The sequence below is a fragment of the Marmota flaviventris genome, chromosome 15, assembly GCF_047511675.1.
Source record: "Marmota flaviventris isolate mMarFla1 chromosome 15, mMarFla1.hap1, whole genome shotgun sequence".
Taxonomy (NCBI): Eukaryota; Metazoa; Chordata; class Mammalia; order Rodentia; family Sciuridae; genus Marmota; species Marmota flaviventris.
This window is the reverse complement of record NC_092512.1, coordinates 41,686,698-41,707,527: the sequence shown is the minus strand read 5'-3', so window position 1 is coordinate 41,707,527 and position 20,830 is coordinate 41,686,698. Positions and strand designations below refer to the sequence as shown.

The 20,830-nt window shown below is 33.1% G+C and overlaps 1 protein-coding gene across 3 annotated transcripts in view; it reads right to left on the bottom strand.

Moving 5' to 3' along the window:
• The window catches only part of Rad54b (RAD54 homolog B), a 104,041-nt gene that overhangs the window by 22,211 nt on the left and 61,000 nt on the right, over positions 1 to 20,830 (bottom strand). For all 3 annotated transcript variants that reach the window (XM_027947862.2, XM_071602242.1, XM_071602241.1), the window contains exons 4-7: positions 11,594 to 11,779; positions 7,972 to 8,250; positions 5,605 to 5,767; positions 1,432 to 1,657 (exon numbers count right to left, since the gene is read on the bottom strand). In XM_027947862.2, coding sequence (XP_027803663.2) covers positions 1,432 to 1,657; positions 5,605 to 5,767; positions 7,972 to 8,250; positions 11,594 to 11,779 — 854 coding nt within the window. The remainder of the gene's footprint in view (positions 1 to 1,431; positions 1,658 to 5,604; positions 5,768 to 7,971; positions 8,251 to 11,593; positions 11,780 to 20,830) is intronic.

Genomic DNA, 20,830 nt, shown 5'->3' with positions numbered 1-20,830 from the left:
TATATAACCCCATGGCAAGGCAAGGAGCATCTGCATATTGAGATTAAGGCTTCAACATATGGATTTGGCAGGGATTCAAACATTCTGTCCATAACAACTCAAAATCAAAATGTAAGCTAAGACTCCATTTTTGTGCAAAGATATTAGGGAGTTATACTTGAAAAACTGCATCATAAAGAGTTAAAAACTGTTGTTGTTTGACTTCATAATGGCTGCCAATCTAACTGGAGTGAGATGGTATCTTAGGGTGGTTTTGATTTGCATTTCTCTGACTGCTAGAGATGGTGAGCATTTTTTCATGTACTTGTTGATTGATTGTATGTCCTCCTCTGAGAAGTGTCTGTTCAGGTCCTTGGCCCATTTGTTGATTGGGTTGTTTGTTCTCTTATTGTCTAATTTTTTGAGTTCTTTGTATACTCTGGATATTAGGGCTCTATCTGAAGTGTGAGGAGTAAAGATTTGTTCCCAGGATGTAGGCTCTCTATTTACCTCTCTCATTGCTGGTGGGACTGCAAATTGGTGCAGCCAATTTGGAAAGCAGTATGGAGATTTCTTGGAAAGCTGGGAATGGAGCCACCATTTGACCCAGCTATTCCCCTTCTCTGTCTATTCCCTAAAGACCTAAAAAGAGCATGCTACAGGGACACTGCTACATCGATGTTCATAGCAGCACAATTCACAATAGCTAGACTGTGGAACCAACCTAGATGCCCTTCAATGGATGAATGGATAAAAAAAAATGTGGCATTTATACACAATGGAGTATTACTCTGCATTAAAAAATGACAAAATCATAGAATTTACAGGGAAATGGATGGCATTAGAGCAGATTATGCTAAGTGAAGCTAGCCAATCCCTAAAAAACAAATGCCAAATGTCTTCTTTGATATAAGGAGAGTAACTAAGAACAGAGTAGGGTCGAAGAGCATGAGAAGAAGATTAACATTAAACAGGGATGAGAGGTGGGAGGGAAAGGGAGAGAGAAGGGAAAATGCATGGAAATGGAAGGAGACCCTCAGAGTTATACAAAAGTACATACAAGAGGAAGTGAGGGGAAGGGGAAAAATAATACAAGGGGGACAAACGAATGTCAGTAGAGGGGGCAGAGAGAGAAGAGGGGAGGGGAGGGGAGGGGAGGGGGGATAGTAGAGGATAGGAAAGGCAGCAGAATACAACAGACACTAGTATGGCAATATGTAAATCAATGGATGTGTAACTGATGTGATTCTGCAATCTGTATATGGGGTAAAAATGGGAGCTCATAACCCACTTGAATCAAATTGTGAAATATGATATATCAAGAACTATGTAATGTTTTGAACAGCCAACAATAAAAAATTAAAAAAAAAAAAGAGTTAAAAACTGAATTAGTGATTTGAAAAGCTAGAGATTTAAAGAATGACTAAGGCTAAGCTTTCAAAAATCTCTTACCTGATCAACAGTAAATACCTTGATCCTTTCACTTCCTAGCCATTTTTGAAATTCTTTTCTCCAATTATTCACCAAGCTTCCAGGTGTGACAATAAGTGTCTTCTTTATTACTGGCTTGCCTCCATAGGGTCCCTGACACTGCAGGGTCCAGATGAGCGAAATACATTGCAACGTTTTCCCTAAACCCATTTCGTCAGCAAGAATAGCTCCACATCTGCCATTCATTCTGTTAGAAATAATTTACTTTCTTTAATAACTACAGGAAATATTTTATATTCCCCAAATCATCAAGAACCAGAAACTGATATTTTGTAATTATGAAGAATCTTCCAATATTTCCCTCTTCTTCCTCTTTTTTTTTTTTTTTTTCTTTTCTTTTTAAAGATGGAGGAGTTTCACTATGTTGTCCAGTCTATTCTCAAACTTCCGGGCTCAAGCAATCCTCCCTTTTCAGTCTCCAGAACAGCTTGAACTACAGACATAGACCACCAAGCCCAGCTCTATCTATGGTTTTTCAATCAGCTGATTTACAACACATCTCTTTTGCATCTTTGATAATTATATCCTTTACATATTTTCAACGAAATTACCAAGACATAATCTGAAATTAGAAGCTGAATTTAAAACAGTTACTGTTTATATGTACATATTTTGGAGTCTAGAAATGAATCCCAATTTTATATCTACATTTGGATAATTTAACTATAATTGTGTTTCTCATCACTATAGTTGAGCAATTTTCACCAGTTTCTGTATTAGATATCAAAAGTTAAAAATATATCAGCAAGATCTACTGAGCTGAATTTATTAAAAATAAATAAGTTTATTTTAGAATAAGAATTTATCACTGTCTGGCAGAAAATGAAATCCTCAACCAAAACAGATCTAAATACTATTTAAAAAATTAATAAATACTTGATCAGATTCATATAATTTAATAAAAGTATGCTGTTCTTCAGTTCAACTAAATTAATACAATTTAATAATAAAATCATGCATTTTATATCACTTTATATTTTTAAAAGTAACAAAGTCCAAGGGAATTAAAGATATTACCAAAATTATAAATATACTTTAATAGCTAATGATATTTCTTATTAGTAGAAATAAGAACCAATAAATAATTTTATGTATGCTTTCTATTTCAAGGTATAGAGAAAAAATTACAAACATGAAGTAAAGTCTCCATTTTTTTAGATAAACAACTGGCCAATGCAGACCAAATGAGACTTGAATGAATAATGATAGCAGCGAGAAAACAGAAATCCACCCTTTCAAGGTGGAAGAAAAGAGAGCAGGAAAACTTCACAGAGAAGATGTACCTTGCACAGAATTTTAAAGAGTAAACAGGTATTTACTATATTCAATCAGCATTCAGTTGGATCTTGAACTGAATTCCAAGAGAGAAAATACAGAAATACAAAGCTGGCTAGGTAGTTAAAAGACAGAAGATGAGGATATGCACCCTGAAAGCTTAGATTATATTTGTAGATAAGGATTTCCCAAACATCAGTCCTTCATGATGACCATCATTCTTTTTTGCTGTATATGTACTACTATGTTATTTTTCTTTAAGCCAACTCACTTTAAAAAAAATTTTTTTTGGTTGTAGATGGACAAAATGCCTTTATTTATTCATTTTTATGTGGTGCTGAGGATCAAACTCAGAGCCTCACACATGCTAGACAAGTGCTCTACTACTGAGCTACAATCTCAGCCCATTAATCAACTCACCTTTTTTTTTTTTTTTTTTTGGTGGTGCTGGGGATTGAACCCAGGGCGAGGCAAGTACTCTACCGACTGAGCTGTATCCCCAGCCCAGTCAACTCACTTTTAACAAATTGATCTGAAAAAAAATTCTAGGGGCTGGGGATGTGGCTCAAGTGGTAGCGTGCTTGCCTACCATGTGTGAGGCACTGGGTTCGATTCTCAGCACCACATAAAAATAAAATAAAGATATTGTGTCCACCTAAAACTAAAAAAATAAATATTTTTTTAAAATTTTAAGTATATTTTATCTGTGAAACCTAAAATTTAAAGTGCTACTTTTTCTAATAATTCATTAATGAAATATACTACTATTAAAATTTTTTAACTTAAGGGGCTAGGATTATGGCTCAGGGGTAGAGTGCTGGCCTAGCATGTGCAAGGCTCTGGGTTTGATCCTCAGCATCACATAAAAACAAATAAATAAAACAAAGATATTATGTCCAACTACAACTAAAAACAATTTTTTTTTAATTTAAATCTTGTCCATTTACCACCACAAAATGGATCACATGAGTAAGAATCAGAGATTGGGACACATTGTTTTAAATTCTTGGACTGCAAATAATTCTAAGTAAGGAATGATTGTTCAGAATTGTTGTGCAGAAAACTCAAGCTGGTATCTATATGAAGATTAAATTTGAGAAGAATCAGAAACAATACAAGTTAGGAGTTACTACAATAGTCCAGACAATACACTATGTCTATATGACATCATTTACTATGGACTGCTATAGTGGGATACTAAAAAAGGTTAGGAATCAAATAATATTTAGGAACTTAAAATAATTAAAATATCAGGCTTAACCTCAGAAACTAAAAGGTCAAATATTTTCTCATATACAGAAATTAGAGTAAAATATAGGAAAAGGGGAGAGAAAGACAAGATAACTTAAAAGGGAAGATGAGTAATGTAGAAGGAGATGAAGAGACAGAAGAGCGGGGGTTGTGGCAGAGCCCTTGCTTAGCATGTGGGAGGCACTGGATTTGATCCTCAGCACCACATAAAAATAAAATAAAGGTATTGTGTCTACCTACAACTAAAATTTTTTTTTAAAAAAGAGAGAGTGGAAGGATGGGTAAAGAGAGGTAATGCAGAATGAATTCTTAAAAAATCAGGTTATGTGCATATATAAACATACAAAAGGGAACTTCATCTTATGCACTGGTAGAAAAAAACAATCAAATACAAATTAATCGATGAGCAAAAGGAAGTAGCAGAAGAAGCAGAATGGGAGAGAGGAGAAATGACCAGAGAGAAAAGTGGGGGGTCGGGGGGAAGACTGAACTGAAAGCGAATTCCATGCATGTATGAGTTTGTCAGAATGAAACCAACTTCTGTGCATAACTATAAAGTTCTAAAAAAAAAATACATATATATATATATATATATATATATATATATATATATATATATATATATATATATATTTTTTTTTTTTTTTTTTTTTTTTTTTTAAGTTCAGCCTCAATTAGATTCAGAAGGTGAAAGAAAAAGATGATTCCTAGGCCAACTAAGATAAGATCTCCAAAAGGAGGAGGTGAGAACTTAAATCTAGCTAAAAGTTTCTGGGAGACAGTATTTCCTATCATTCACGGGATTCTTCGAATTGGGGAAAATGTACATTTATCATTACCTTTAAATGACAAATATAAAAATCAAAGGCCTTTGCGTTTAAAAACAAAACAAAACAAACAAGGAAATATTCCAAGATGTTTGTGGTATTTAATTTTGGGGCCTTTGATTCTTTTTCTTCTTCTTTCTGCTGTGTAGATGTGTGTCTTATAACTTTAAGGATGCTACTATTCCTTAATAAGAAAAACCTCAAAGTGGGAGGGTACTTTGTTCCCTTTTTAAAAAATAGAGGTGAAATAGAAGAAAATCTTTTCCCCAAAATTCTTCGAAGCAAAATTAAGAGTTTCTTGTTTGCTTCCCAACCCCTTATCATACTAGTAGCAAGCTCTTATTCTATCACTTTTTTTTTTTTTTTAGTTGTAGTTGGACACAACACCTTTATTTCACTTATTTATTTTTTTTATGTGGTGCTGAGGATCGAACCCAGGGTCTTGCACATGCGAGGCAAGCACTCTACTGCTGAGCCACAACCCCAGCCCTCTTATTCTATCACTTTAATGTTGAAATATTTTAAAAACCACTTATGAGTAAGGACCATGGTCCTAAGTCCTATATGATTACCTCCTCGCAGGGTTTCTGGCACACAGCATCCATCAAAAACCACTTTTGAAATAAACATACTCATTAAGTATCACTTACCTTTCCTACCAACTAAAATTCACAGTGTACCCTTTAGACTCCTCTTATCAAGCTATTCTTGGAAAAGCATTTTTATGTTACAGGGTAAATCAAAACTCAAATTAGACTAAACAAATGACTTCTTTTCCTACCTCATTCCCATTACAACGTCATAAAGGAATATGATTCCTTCTTTCTGGTGTGGGCGAAGATGATATACAAGGTGAGGATCAACAACTACCTCCACAAGAGGGAAATTGTTCTTATTGAACATGCACTGGTGATTCTTGTCTGGTAGTGGCATAATGAGGGAATCTTAAAATAAAGATAAAAGCATAATTATAAATGTAATTTCACTTTGTCAGCAACTACACTTATCTTGTTTTCATTAATTCCCAAGATAGAACTCTTGCCATCATTTATGGAAAAAAAAACCACATGATATTTAGTAATACTGATGCTAAACAAGATTACAAAACCAAAAAAGAAACTCTCACACCTTACCATTATATGATTTCATTCAAAGAATTACAAAAAGCTTCCCAAACTTCATATGCTCTAGACTGCTTCGAAACCACTAATTCACTCTTGTCTAATAAGAAACTTGGTAAGCTACAACATTCACTAGCTCAGTATTCAGAGTAGAGAACTACTTTCACCTGAAGTTAGAATTTTGCAAAGATGCATTTATCAATGCTTATGGCTTCACATCCTAAAGATTCCCCAAACTTAGCATAAAGGCTTTCTTATTTTCAGTCCTACATATACTAACAAAAAATGACCATTATCCCTATTATCAGAAATGAACATCATACATTTTCCATGATTAAGCTATCATTATTTGCTTAAAGTTAATTATTACATTCATAAATGACAAATTCATGATCCTGTGCAAAGCCACATGAAATAAACAATTGAATAATAATATTAATTCTCTGTACACAGTAGTACATTCTTGTAATTCTAGTCACTAGAAAGGCTGAGACAGGAGGATAGCAAGTTCAAAGCCAGCCTGGCAACTCAGTGAGATCTTGTCACAAAATGAAAAACCAAAATAAGTCTGGGGGTGTAATTCAGTAGTAGAGCATACCTGGGTTCAATCCTCAGTACTGGAAGTGGGAGAAAAAAAAGTAATTCTCCATAATTATGCTGAGAGTTTAAAGGTTTTAATAAAGTACCATCATAAAGGCAAAAGCAAATAAAACTATAAGGCAAGTCTCAAATGATAAATCTGAGGTAAGATAATAAAACCATCAAACTTATTTTGGGGGTGAATTTGCATGTTTATATCATGGTTAAAAATTGAATTAGATACAAAAAATAAAAAAGAGATGTGTAAGGAGATGAAAACAAAAGAAATAGGTTCAGCCAGGTGTGGTGGTTCACACTTGTAATCCCAGCAACTCAGGAGGCTCAGGCAAGAAGATTACAAATTCAAAGCTAGACTCAACAACTTGGCAAGGCCTTCATAAACTTAGTGAGAACCTGTCTCAAAACAAAAAATAAAAAGGTTCGATTCCTGGTACCAAAAAAAGAGAGAGAAATAGGTTCCAGTAGCTTAAATTCATCCATGTAGAAATATACAGTCACATCAAAATGAGAGTTTTGATCATGTTTACCACTAGCAATCACCCAGAGGACAATTTTTCTGTGGATCTTCCCAGGATTCTAAGTAAAAATGCTTTCATCTTTGAGGTTAATTAGGCAAGGGATTAGGAAGTAAAAATGGATAATTTTTTTAAACTAATTTTTTCGTTGTCAATGGATTTTTTTTTTTTTTAAATATATATGATGCTGAGGATTGAACCCAGGGCCTCATGCATGGGAGGCAAGCACTCTACCACTGAGCTACAACCCCAGCCCTATAAAGTGAAGTTTTTAAAATGAAATTCATTAATGTGAACATTAACTGAATTGAACTGAATTTTACAGGTGAAACTTGATTTCTTTGCATGGCATCATACCATTCAACATTTTCATACACTAAGACATGTGATCAAAGCATATGCTATTCAAAGCATAATTATAATTCTGGTCTATAAATTGACTATTTTTTCTCCTTTCTATAGAAGGCAAATTTCATTCAAAATTATACTTTTGTGTGGGACTACAGTTGTGGCTCAGTGGTAGAGTGCTTGCCTAGCATGTGTGAGTCACTGGGTTCAATCCTCAGCACCACATAAAATAAATAAAATAAAGGTATTGTGTTCATCTACAACTAAAAAATATTTTTTAAAAATTATACTTTTGTGTATGTCACATTTACAGTTAGTATTTTTCCTTCAACACATGTATAATATTTTGATTACTATATTTCTGGATTATACATTTACATATTAAATAATTACCAAACTCTTATTGTTTGACTTCAACATTATCCCTTGTGTAAGATTGAATATATGAAGGAAAATATGTATTTCAGTTGAACACTACAAAACAAAATTTTAAACTTTAATTCATATACCAAAAATGATTTTGAAAGTAAAAACAGAATATTCAAATTATTTTTTAAATCTCACTTGGTGCATATGGATCATGGCGTGGTTTGCAATTTGGGGAACCATTCTGTCTATTTTCCTTTGAACTTGGTTTACACACACTCTTGAAAGGGTTAGAAAAGCACTTTCTGGCAGTTTGAGAACGTGGGATAGCAGGACTTCCTCCCCCACGCTGAAAACATCTGCCACTGTTGAAGTCATCAGGAGGGATTATCCCCACGATTTCCAATTCTTTTCCCGCAATCATCAGTGTTTGGCCCTCTTCGATTGTTTCAAGCTCTTTGAATTTATGTCCAATACCTTTAGGTTGAGAAAGAAAAAACAAATTAATTGAACTAACATTCTAAGATGACAGTGATACTACAGCCACCTTTCCAAAACAATACAGGATGAAAACTCTGCATATATTTTAACCTTGTACAATGTGTTAGCCCAAATGAAACATAATTTTTATTTTCATTAGGGAAAAACTAAAGTCAGAAGAAATTACGACTATGAAAATCAGCCACGCTTTAACAAAAACAAGGCTGCTTTGGTTTGAAAACATCAAGCCAAGAAAATAGTGTAATAGGCTACATGAACTCTCTTTTTTTTTCTGGAGAGACACTATGATATCTCTGTTTCCAATTAGAAATAGCTAGAAATCTGAAGAATTAGCAATAAAAGTATTGGTTACCACAACTAGTAGTGAGTGTACTGAGATAGCAAAGTTAAAATACAGTTGTGGCAAGAAGCTTTTGATATTACAAGTTACAGCTCTTTAATTATATAATTATAGTGATATATTTTATAATATTGTTTAAATTAATATTAACTTAATGAACATTTAAGTGTTGCCATATGTAGGGTGCTGATGGGATATAAATATGAATAATTCAACAAGTCTGCTCAAAATGAACATTAACTAGACAGAATTTTAGACTCTCATACTTTCCTATCAAGTGAGTCAAAATATGAAATGTATAGTTATTGTGCCATCACAAAGGGCAGGAACTGTGTATATCATAAACTGTTCTTAAGTTTCTAAAAAAATATTAATAGACTGTCATATTTCAAAAAATATGACCCTTATTATTAGTTGAAAATTCTACAATTTGCCCCAATAAAACTCATCTTAAATTTATTATCTGAACCAGTTTTTAAAAGTGTTTAATATTTTTTCATTTTAATTAATATTTTTAAAATTATTTATGGTAAAGTATGTTTTACTTTTAATATTCTTAAGTAGAAAGACTTTACTGGTTGTACATCTCTAATCCAAAAATCCTAAATCTAAAAAGTCCAAAACCCAAAATCTTTAGAGCACCTATATGATGCTCAAAAATGTTGTAGAGATAAGGAATGCTTAACCTGTGCTTAAGCTGACGTTCCAAATATGTTTAGTGATGTTCCTTCACTTCATTCTGATTCAGCAATGGTCTTGACCTCTCCACATTAATGAAGATTATAGTTTTAGCTTTTATTCTTATAGAATCCAATTACTCTTAAACTCAGTTTTACATGAAAATGAAAGACAGGAATAAGCATGAGGATATCTTTAAAATTCTTTAATTCCAGAATCTCTCATTTTATATTGGTCCACAGTAATGGCTCTTTCAAACACCTGAAGACTTTCTTAACTGTTACCCTCTGTTTTCCACCCTTGTTTTTCATTTTTGCTTTGTTTCTGGATATGGTATAATAGTGGCCATTGAGCTTGACTGCCCTATCACAATTACAAATAATTTTAGTGTTCCAGTTTTGGTTTTCTTAGCAACTATCCCTATAGCAAATTTAAATCCTATATATCCAATTATTTCAAAGAAAATCTGCTTGTTTATAGGCAGTCACTTGCACAATTAGCTCCCAATTAAAGCTCTTATTAATGCTATAATTAGGAGAGCCAAGTCTTATAGTTAGATGTTTTAATTTGAAAACCAATATAATCCCCTTCATTGTTTATAACTGGTTCTCATAGTTGGATATTAGAATCACCTGGAAACCTAAAACATACCTATGACCAGTCCCTTTACCTATTCATCAACTAAATCAGAGCCACAGAGTTTAGAGCCCAGGCATTAGAATTTTTAAAGCACCTCAGTTGACTCTACTTGAAGGACCAGGGTTAAAAACCCACCAGTTTAACTTTTATACCTGCAAATAAAAGATCATTTTATTGTAAACTATACATACACAAAACTATGTATATGATACCTTGTAAGATATTACAGAGTTAATTCTGAGAATTTTACCTCTCTAGCTGAAAAACCTAGCCCCAATCTACCTTAACAACATGAAATGAGTACTGTCCTCTAATTACTAAATATTGTATACATAGTAGCTGCCTCCTGTTTTTATAATAAATAAAACATTCTGTTGCAGATCATTAAGTTCAATTTCAACCCTTATTGCTGTGTCACTACCCTTCCATACGCTACATTTCTGAAACACCGAATTAATTTCAATTCTTTCCTGCCTTTTGTATATGCTCTTCCATTTACACAAGCCCCTTTCACGTGACCTCCCAAATATATACTTTCAATATATATTTCTTAAACAGTAAATCTGATGAGCTTATCCCTAAGTCTCCTAAGCTAAATTAAATGGTCCTTTTATGTTATCACTACACCTAATAAAAATTTATTGAAACAATTATTTTATTGTATCCTAATTATTAAATGCATTATCCCCACTAAACTCTAAATTAAAATAACCTTTAATTCTTTACTCCTAGCATAGTGGTTGGCACACATATGTTACTAAAAATTTGTGGGGGAGGGGGGTATTGAACCCAGGGGCAATTAATTTTTTTTGATATCAGGGATTAAATTCAGGGGCACTCAACCACTGAGCCACATCCCCAGCCCTATTTTGTTTTTTAGACACAAGGTCTCACTGAGTTGCTTAGCACCTTGTTATTGCTGAGGCTGGTTTTGAACTCACAATCCTCCTGTTTCAGCCTCCCAAAATGCTAGGATTACACGAGTATGCCACCACACCCAGCTACAAACAATAATTTTAAGTGAAGGAATGAACATGTAAAACAGATTTTATAATTTGGCCACATTAAAAATTGAACAATAGGAAGCAATGCAAATAATAATATGCTCCTTCATTTACACAAGCTTAATATAATATTAAGCATTTTGAATGTATAGGCTAACTTGTACTAGGGTCAATTACACTGGAAACATTTTATAACACAAATGGTAACCTCCAATTTAGATGTGTTAATCTATGTAAGCCTAACCATTATTTCCTTGTTCTGTTTCCCAAAATTTTCTTGCATAGCACTGAAATTCTATTATTCAACTTTTGCTATCAACACCCTTTAAAAATTTTTAATCACTAACCATTCACAAAAAAAAAAAGAGGAAAAAGCATATCAACATAAACTGCTTAATCTTAGAAGTATGACAAAATAACTATATATAATTGGCTGACCATTTTTGGAGAAAATGAAACCATAAGTTGAATTTATCTTATTGAGCTAACACAGATCCTAAGATAGTTAGGATAACTGATTAATATGAAATAATTTATGTATCATACATAGTATGGCATGAATATGGACTTTATAAAGCCCAATTATATTTCAATTTTATAATCAAAAATATACATTAATTTTAGATCAATTCATAAACATTAGGTAATATCATAATACCTTTTCCAATGTCTTTGCCATCCAAATCTTTCAATGTAAATGACCTTCCTTTTACAATAAGAATAGCATCACCTTCCCACTTTTTGTGTTTTTTCTTTGAAGGTTTACACCAAACAACATTAAAATATTTAACGAGGCTCTCAGATTCCTCTTCTTGTCCCTTGGACTCTGTTATTTCTTTAGGAGCTAAATGAATCAGAATTAAAACAAACAAACAAAACATTATTAGAGATGACTTTAATGTTTAAATGTTAGGGTCGTTTTTTAAAAAGGTACAAGAAAATCAGATTTATTAAGTAGTATGAAAGAATTTTTGATTAAGCTTATGTTAGCATTTTAGAAACTAAAAAGTTCACGTCAGGGGCTACCATTATCATGAATACAATGAAGATAAATTTCTTATCACCCATAAGTTATATAAACTCAACTGAAGTAGAGTAACAATAATCACTGTAAACATTTTTGGAACTCTACAAAGTTATTATTTCAATGTCTATAACATTGGGAAATATTTAAAATTACATTTTGACCACTGATTTAATTAACAGTGACACAACAAGTTGAGGGAAAGTATATTGTAATAGTCTGAAATAAAAACCTATATTTTTCTTTTCTTCACTTACTGTGTAATTAACAAAAATATATATATTTATGGAGTACATCATGCTATTTTGATATATTATACACATTATGGAATTCCTCACATTTTTTCATAGTGAAAATATTTGAAATTAATAGCATTTTTCAAGAATACAGTATTTTTTATTAACTACAGACACCATGTTTTACAGTCTTAGAACTTATTCCTCCTTAACTGAAATTCTGTATCCATTCACCAACATTTTACAAATCCCCCAGCCCCACCCCATTCCTCTGGTGATCACCACTCTATTCTCCATGAATTCTATTATGTTTTTAGAGTCCACGTATGAGATTATACTGTAATTATCTTTCTATGCTTCACATATGTCATTCAGTATAATGTTCTCTAGGTTCATTTATGATGTCCCAAATGACAGGATATGTATTTATTTCTTTATTTAGGTGCTGATGATCAGCCCAAGGTCTTGCATATGCTAAATTCCCAGCCTATAGTTTTTCTTCTTTTGAAAGGCTGAATAGTTTTATCCACTGATATTGATAGACACTTAGTTTGATTCCATAGCTGGTTATTGTGAATATTGTTGAAATGAATGTTGAGAGTGCAGATATCTATTCAACATACTAATTTCTTTTGGGGGGGAAATTATATATTATATATTTAAAAGTGGAATTGCTGGATCATGTGGTATGTAATATTTTTTCAAATAAGAACACATGTAGAGCACCAAGGTATGAATGAGACTAAATTTTATTAAAATACTTTTGTTTCCTAATTAGAAAGTAATCAATTTGAGCCACTGTTTTGAGAATTTAGTAGTATAGGCTCAGGAAATAAAAATGTATCTTCTTACAAAAGTCTGGTTTTCTCTCAAAAACACTTCTAGGATCACCTTATAGAAACATATACAGTCTAACAGAAAATACTCCAGCATCATGAAAACTAATCTATAGAAACCAGTGGTTGTGGGCTGGGGCTGAGGTTCATGGTGGAGTGCTTGTCTAGCATGTGTGAGGCACTGGGTTCAAGTTTCAGCACCATATATATATATAAATTAATAAAATAAAGGTCTATCAACAACTGAAAATATATATATTAAAAAAACAATGGTCGTGAAAATATAATTCTATACCTAGAAGACCCAAAAAATTCTACCAGAAAACTTCTAGAACTAGTAAATGAATTCAGCAGAGTAACAAGATACAAAATCAATACCCATAAATCAAAGACATTTCTGTATATCAATGACAAATCCTCTGAAAGGGAAACAAGGAAAACTACCCCATTTACAGTAGTCTCAAAAAAAAAAAAAAAAAAAAAAAAAAACCTGGGAATCAACCTAATAAAAGAGGTGAAAGATCTCTACAATGAGAACTACAGAACGCTAAAAAAAGAAATTAAAGAAGCCCTTAGAAGATGGAAAGATCTGCCTTGTTCTTGGATAGGCAGAATTAATATTATCAAAATGACCATACTACCAAAAGCACCATACAGACTTAATGCAATTCTAATCAAAATCTCAATGACATTCCTCCTAGAAATAGAAAAAGCAGTCATGAAATTTATCTGGAAAAATAAGAGACCCAGAATAGCCAAAGCAATCCTTAGCAAGAAGAGTGAAGCAGGTAGCATCACTATACCAGATCTTAAACTATACTACTGAGCTATAGTAACAAAACAGCATGGTATTGGCACTAAAAATAGACTGGTAGGACCAATGGTACAGAATAGAGGACACAGAAACAAACCCACACAAATACAGTTATCTTATATTAGACAAAGACACCAAAAACATACATTGGAGAAAAGATAACCTCTTCAACAAATGGTATTGGGAAAACTGGAAATCCAAATGCAACACAATGAAATTAAATCCCTATCTTCACCATGCACAAAACTCAACTCAAAGTGGATCAAGGACTTAGGAATAAAACCAGAGACCTTACGTCTAATAGAAGAAAAAGCAGGCCCATCATGTCGAATTAGGCCCTAAGTTCCTTAATAAGATTCCTATAGCACAAGAATTAAAATCAAGAATCAATAAATGGGATAGATTCAAACTAAAAAGCTTCTTCTCAGCAAAAGAAACAATCAGTGACGTGAACAGAGAGCCTTCATCTTGGGAGCAAATTTTTATCACATGAGCATCAGATAGAGAGCACTAATCTCTAGGATATATAAAGAACTCAAAAATCTTAACACCAAAAACACAAATAACCCAATCAATAAATGGGCCAGGGAACTGAACAGACACTTCTCAGAATATATATACAATCAATCAACAAATATATGAAAAAATGTTCAACATCTCTAGCAATTACAAAATTGCAAATCATAACTACTCTAAGATTTCATATCACTCCAGTCAAAATGGTGGCTATTATGAAGACTGTTAAACAACAGGGTTGGCGAGGATGTGGGGAAAAGGCACACTCATACATTGCTAGTGGGACTGCAAACTGGTACAGACAATATGGAAAGTAATATGGAGAATCCTTGGAAAACTTAATGGAACCACCATTTGACCCAGTTATTCCACTCCTCAGTCTATACCCAAAAGACTTAAAAACAACATACTACAGGGACACAGCCACATCAATGTTTACAGCAGCACAATTCAAATAGCTAAACTGTGGAACCAATCTAGATGCCCTTCAGTATATGAATGGATAAAGAAAATGTGGTATATAGACATAATGGAATATTACTGAACAATAAAAGAGAATAAAATCATGACATTTGCAGGTAAATGGATGAAGCTGGAGAATACAATGTTAAGTGTTAGCCAATCCCAAAAAAACAAATGCCGAATGTTTTCCCTGATATAAGAAGGCTGATTCATCATTGGGTTGGAGGAGGGAGAGCATGGGAGGATTAGATGAACTCTAGATAGGGCAAACGGGTGAGAGGGGAAGGGAGAGGGCATGGGGACAGAAAAGATGGTAGAATGAGACGGACATCATTACCCTAAGTACATGTATGAAGACGCGAATGTTGTGAATATACTTTGTTTACAACCAGAGATATGAAAAATTGTGTTCTATATGTGTACTATGAATTGTAATGCATTCTGCTGTCATATATAACAAATTCAAATAAAAAAAATAACAGTGATTGCTGCTTATGGAGTTGAGGGAATTGACTGGAAAGGAGCTAGACAGAACTTGTTATAAGTGATAGGTGTATACAATTAAGAAAGATCACCAAACTGACCATTTAAAAGCAATACATCTTTATTACATTTGTTATATTTAAATTTTATTTATTTTTAACATCTTAATTTAAAATTTGTTATATGATGATGCAGGGGGAAATTAATTATTAATGTTCCTTAAAATTATTTAAGAGCTGGGACTGTATGTAGCTCAGTGGTAGAGGGTAGACTGTATGTAGCTCATGTATGAGGGTTCGATCCTCAGCACCATATAAGAATAAATAGATAAATTTAAATAAATAAATAAATAAAGATATTGTGTTCCGCAGGGCATAGTGGCACACGCCTGTAATCCCAGTGGCTTGGGAGGCTGAGACAGGAGAATTGCGAGTTCAAAGCCAGCCTCAGCAACTGCGAGACCCTATCTCTAAATAAAATACAAAATAGGGCTGGAGATGTGGCTCAGTGATTGAGTGTCCTTGAGTTTAATCCCTGGTACCAAAATTGTGTGTGCGTGTGTGCGTGTGTATGTATTATTTAAATTAAAAACCAAATGCCCTAGAACTACTATTCATAACTATTCAGTCAAATGCTCTCTGAATTAGCTGTGGTACAAGCAAAAACTAAAAAAAAAAAAAAGTTACATTTCTCTGTTGATTCCTATTTAAATAACTTCATTCCAATCCAATATAGTTATTAGAACTTAAAGATCTTCCACCCTTCACAAACTCAGGCCATCTTCTGGGGAGAGGAGATCAAGCTGGTTCCTGCCAACACCCAAATTAAGCTCCTAGGTAAATCCACAGTGTCTCCTCCCACCAACAGAGGAAGCACCACTCAAACCATCAGTCTTTATCCTTGTGCAGTCAGGATCAATTCCAGACACAGTCCCCTGCCTTTAAACTTTTCTTGGCAAGAGTCACACACTAACTTCTCAAGTTCTGGAGGAAATATACAAAGCTTTCTGAAAGGTTTCAGAGACCCTCTTCCCCATTTACTTGGAGATAGAGTGGCCACTCCTCCTCCCTCTGCTGCATCTCAATCTTAAAAAGACAAAACAAAAAATAGTGGTCTAGGGGATAGGGTTGTAGCTCAGTGGCAGAGCACTTGCCCAGCATGCATGAGGCACTGGGTTCGATTCACGGCACCACATAAAAATCAATAAAGGTATTGTGTCCATCTACAACTAAAAAAAAAAAAAAAAAACCCTAAAAACTAAAAAAATATACTGGTCTAATAGATCGAAAGGCACAAATTCATAATTTTATAAATAATGGTGTCTTTTAATATTTTGAAGCAAAATTACCATACTATAATGTACTAATTCAAATTACACTTGATCATGACAGACAAAATTTCCCCAAATGACCTTATCTCCTTCTTTTCCCCTTGGCAATTATAGATTAGACATAAAACACCAACCATCCTGTCATGAGAAATTTAGACCCTCATACTGAATCATAGCTCCTGCTTCTCACCTAACTTTTGTGCACTATATATAGGCAAAAGTCAATCTAGCTGAAGGTGGCAAAATCTAACTTCCACATTACCGAAGGCATTTCACTATGACTTTTACCTAATACACACCTGATCCAGGGAAGCCATCAAAACAATACAACTTAACAAAAACCAAATAAATTTTAACCTTTTAAAATACATCATTTATTTAAATGAAAAAAAAAAAAGAAATACCCTAATATAAGGAATAAGAATGATCACTTCTATTCAACACTGTCCTATAAGTCCTATCCATTACAATATGACAATTAAAACTTTAAAAGCAAAAGGATAGGAAAGGAAGAAATAAAAACTGTACCTATTTGCAGATAATGACTGTTTTCACAGAAATCCCCAGAGATTCTAAAAACTGACTAGATCTTATAAAACAAATTTAGCAGGGTCACAAGACATAAGGCTCATTGGCAAAAAGAAATCAGAAAATGAAATTTTAGAAATTCCATCCCCAGTAACTCCAAAAAAAATCACACAAATACTTAGAAAAATAAAACAAAAGGCATCCAAGTCTTCTATACAAAAAAAAAAAAAAAAAATTAAAGAGCTTTGTTGAAAAAAATTAACAAATCTAAATACATATAAAATAACAAATCAAAATCTAATTAAAGAAAGCATCTATTTCATGTATTGGAACATTCAATTTGGTTAATATAACAATTTTCAGATGGGCTCAGTGGTGCTTAACTATAATCCCAGATACTCCATAGACTCAGGCAGAAATATCACAAGTCTGAGGCAAGTCTCAGCAATTTAGCAAGACCCTGTCTCAAAATAAAAGGACTGGGATTATAGCTCAACGGTGAAATGTCCCTGGTTCCAATCCCCAGTATCCAAAAAAAAAAGAGCAATTTTCTCCAAAATGGTTGATACAACCAACACAATACCAATCAAAATCCCAGGATACTTTTGGCAGAAATTGGTTAAGATATCTTAAAAATCTATATGAAATACATACTCCAACCTATTTTATTTATTTGTTTATTCTGTGGTCCTGAGGATTGAATCCAAGGTTTCACATATGTTAGGCAAACATCCTACCACTGAGCTACATCCCCACCCACCAAAAATATGTTTTAAAAGAACAAAAGTTGGAAGTTTACAAATATGCTACAATAATCAAAATAGTTTGGTATTGGCCAAAAACAAAACAAAAAAAACCAACAATGATCATGGTTCAATGAAAAGAAATTGTAGTCAGAAACACTCAGTCAGGTATCTCCTAAAAAAAAAAAAAAAATGATGAAACAAACTCAATGGAGAAAGAAGAAAGACTTTTCAACAAATGTTGATTGAACAAGTGGCTATGCATTTGCAGAAAATGAGTATCAACTATTAAGCCTCAAAAATTAACTTAAAATGGATCATAAACCTAAATGTAAAATCTAAAATGAAAAACTGCTAACAGAAAACATAGGAGAAAATATTTGTAATCCTGGGGTAGGCAACAGGTTCTTAGAACACAAAAGCACAAAACAAAAATTGTAAATTGAATTTTATCAGAATTTAAAACTTTTGCTTTTTGAAAGATGCCATAAGAAAAGCAAAAAACCACTGGCTATGGTCAAATGTCCACAATACATGTATGATACAAAACACTTTTATCCAGAATATAAAAAGAAAACTTATAGCTTAAAAATAAGACAATAAGGGCTGGGGTTGTGGCTCAGTGGTAGAGTGCTTGTCTAGCATGTGCGAGGCTCTGGGTTCGATCCTCAGCACCACATAAAAAATAAGTAAATAAAATAAAGGTATTGTATCCAACTACAAATAAAAAATAAATTTTTTTTTAAATAAGACAACAAATAAATCAACAGAAAATGAGCAAAAGACTTAAACAGACAACTGAGGAAAGAATATGTACAAAAGTTCAATATGCACAAAAAAGATGTTTAACATCATTAATTGTCTGAGAAATATATATTAAAAACAGTGAAGTTCCACTTCATTTCCCTTAGAATGGTTAAAATAAAAATAAAAACAAGTCAGAGAATATGGAGAAATTACAACTATCACAAACTGCTGCTGGGAATGTAAAACAGTGCAGCCACTTTGGAAAATACCATGGCAGTTGCTCAGACAACTGAAGAGTTGCCAAATGATACACTACTTCAATTCCTAAGTATGTGCCCCAAACAATGAAAACCCATGCTCATGCAAAAACCTGTACACAACTGTTTTTTGCAGGACTATTCAGAATAGCTCAAAGGTAGAAACAAGTCAAATGCCCATTCAAGTGTCCAAATGACAAAATGGATAAATAAAATGTGGTTAAATCCACACAATGGAATATCATTCATAAAATATTGATACATACTCAAACATGGATGAACCTTAAAAACATTTTGCTAGGTTAAAGAAGTCAGTCATAAAGACCTATGTTTCATGATGTTGTTCACATGAAATGTCTAGAACAGGGAAATATATGAGATAGAAAGATTAGTGGTTGCTTAGAGCTAGAGGATAGTTATTTCCACCACCTCACGAGATCGCCTAGTGATAGCTAAAAATATAAGGTTTCTTTTTTGGGTATAGAAAATGTTCTAAAATTGACTGTGGTCACTGTTGCACATAACTCTGAATATATTAAAAGCAAATTGTATGGTATGCAAACTATGTCTCAAACTTGCAAAACACATGCACAATAACAGTACATACTCATTAAACTGAATAAAATGATTTTGAAAACCTACTGTAGCAAGTATTGACAAAGACATGGAGCAACTGGAAGGAATATAAGATGATGCATTGGGAAAAAGTACAGCTGATCCTTTAAAAGTTATATATACCTACATTAACCACTGCTTGGTAGAGATGGAGGAAGAAAAGGGAAAGAGGTAGTTGAAGAAGTTGAATATGTTGATGACATATGTCCACAAAAAATACTTGTACATCATCAAGCAAGGTAAATTAATCACTCAAAGGTCTAAAAATCCAGTATCATCATTAGAACTCAGATAACTCATTATTTTATCACTGGCACTCATGGATTTTAGAAAATGAGTCTTGACTTTCTTCAACAAATAAATTTATAGTCAGAATCATCAAGGTTTTTTCCTTAGAAAACAGATGATTCATATCCTGCTTGAATCACCTCTATCCAGAGTGCCCTGAAAGAATTCAGACTGCTTTGTTAACTCTGAGCAGAGACCAAGAAGACACAGAACTTAAACACAACTTCTCCATTTCCTGACTTTCCTTCCATAATAAGGGTATATGGATAAAGGATAATTTTCAGATACCTCTTTGTATATACCACTAAAAAAAAAATGTACACGTGTTTACTGTTTATATATTATTGTAAATACATTTCTGCATAATCTTCTATTGGAAAAACATATAATTTAATTAGTGCTCTATTGTTGAGCTTTTTGTTGTTATCAATTCTATTTTACACAATCTTTGTTCATCTTGATTTTCAAGATAAAGTCCTAGAAATTAAAGCACTGCTCCAACAGGTTTCAAGATTTTCAGACTTGTCTTAAACCAACAAATTTTTCTCCAAAAAAAGGCTGTATCAATGATATTCCCACCAATCACAATATATCATCAGCACAATATCATCTTTACCAACTACTTTCTAATATTTTATACAGTAAAATTGTCTTCTTTCTTGATGTAGTTCTATGAATTTTTTTTTAGAGAGAGAGAATTTTTTAATATTTATTTTTCAGTTTTTCAGTGGACACAACATCTTTATTTTTATGTGGTGCTAAGGATCGAACCCAGCGCCCTGCACATGCCAAGCGAGCGCATTACCGCTTGAGCCACATCCCCAGCCCAAGTTCTATGAATTTTATATGAATCTCTCTATATAGATTAATATAACTGCCACAACCAAGATATAGAATAGTTATTTCCACCATCCCACAAGACTCTCCAATGCTATACACTCACCCTACCCCTCCAGAAATTACTGACCTGTTTCCCATAAATACAGTTTTAGTTTTTTTTACAATATCCAATAAAT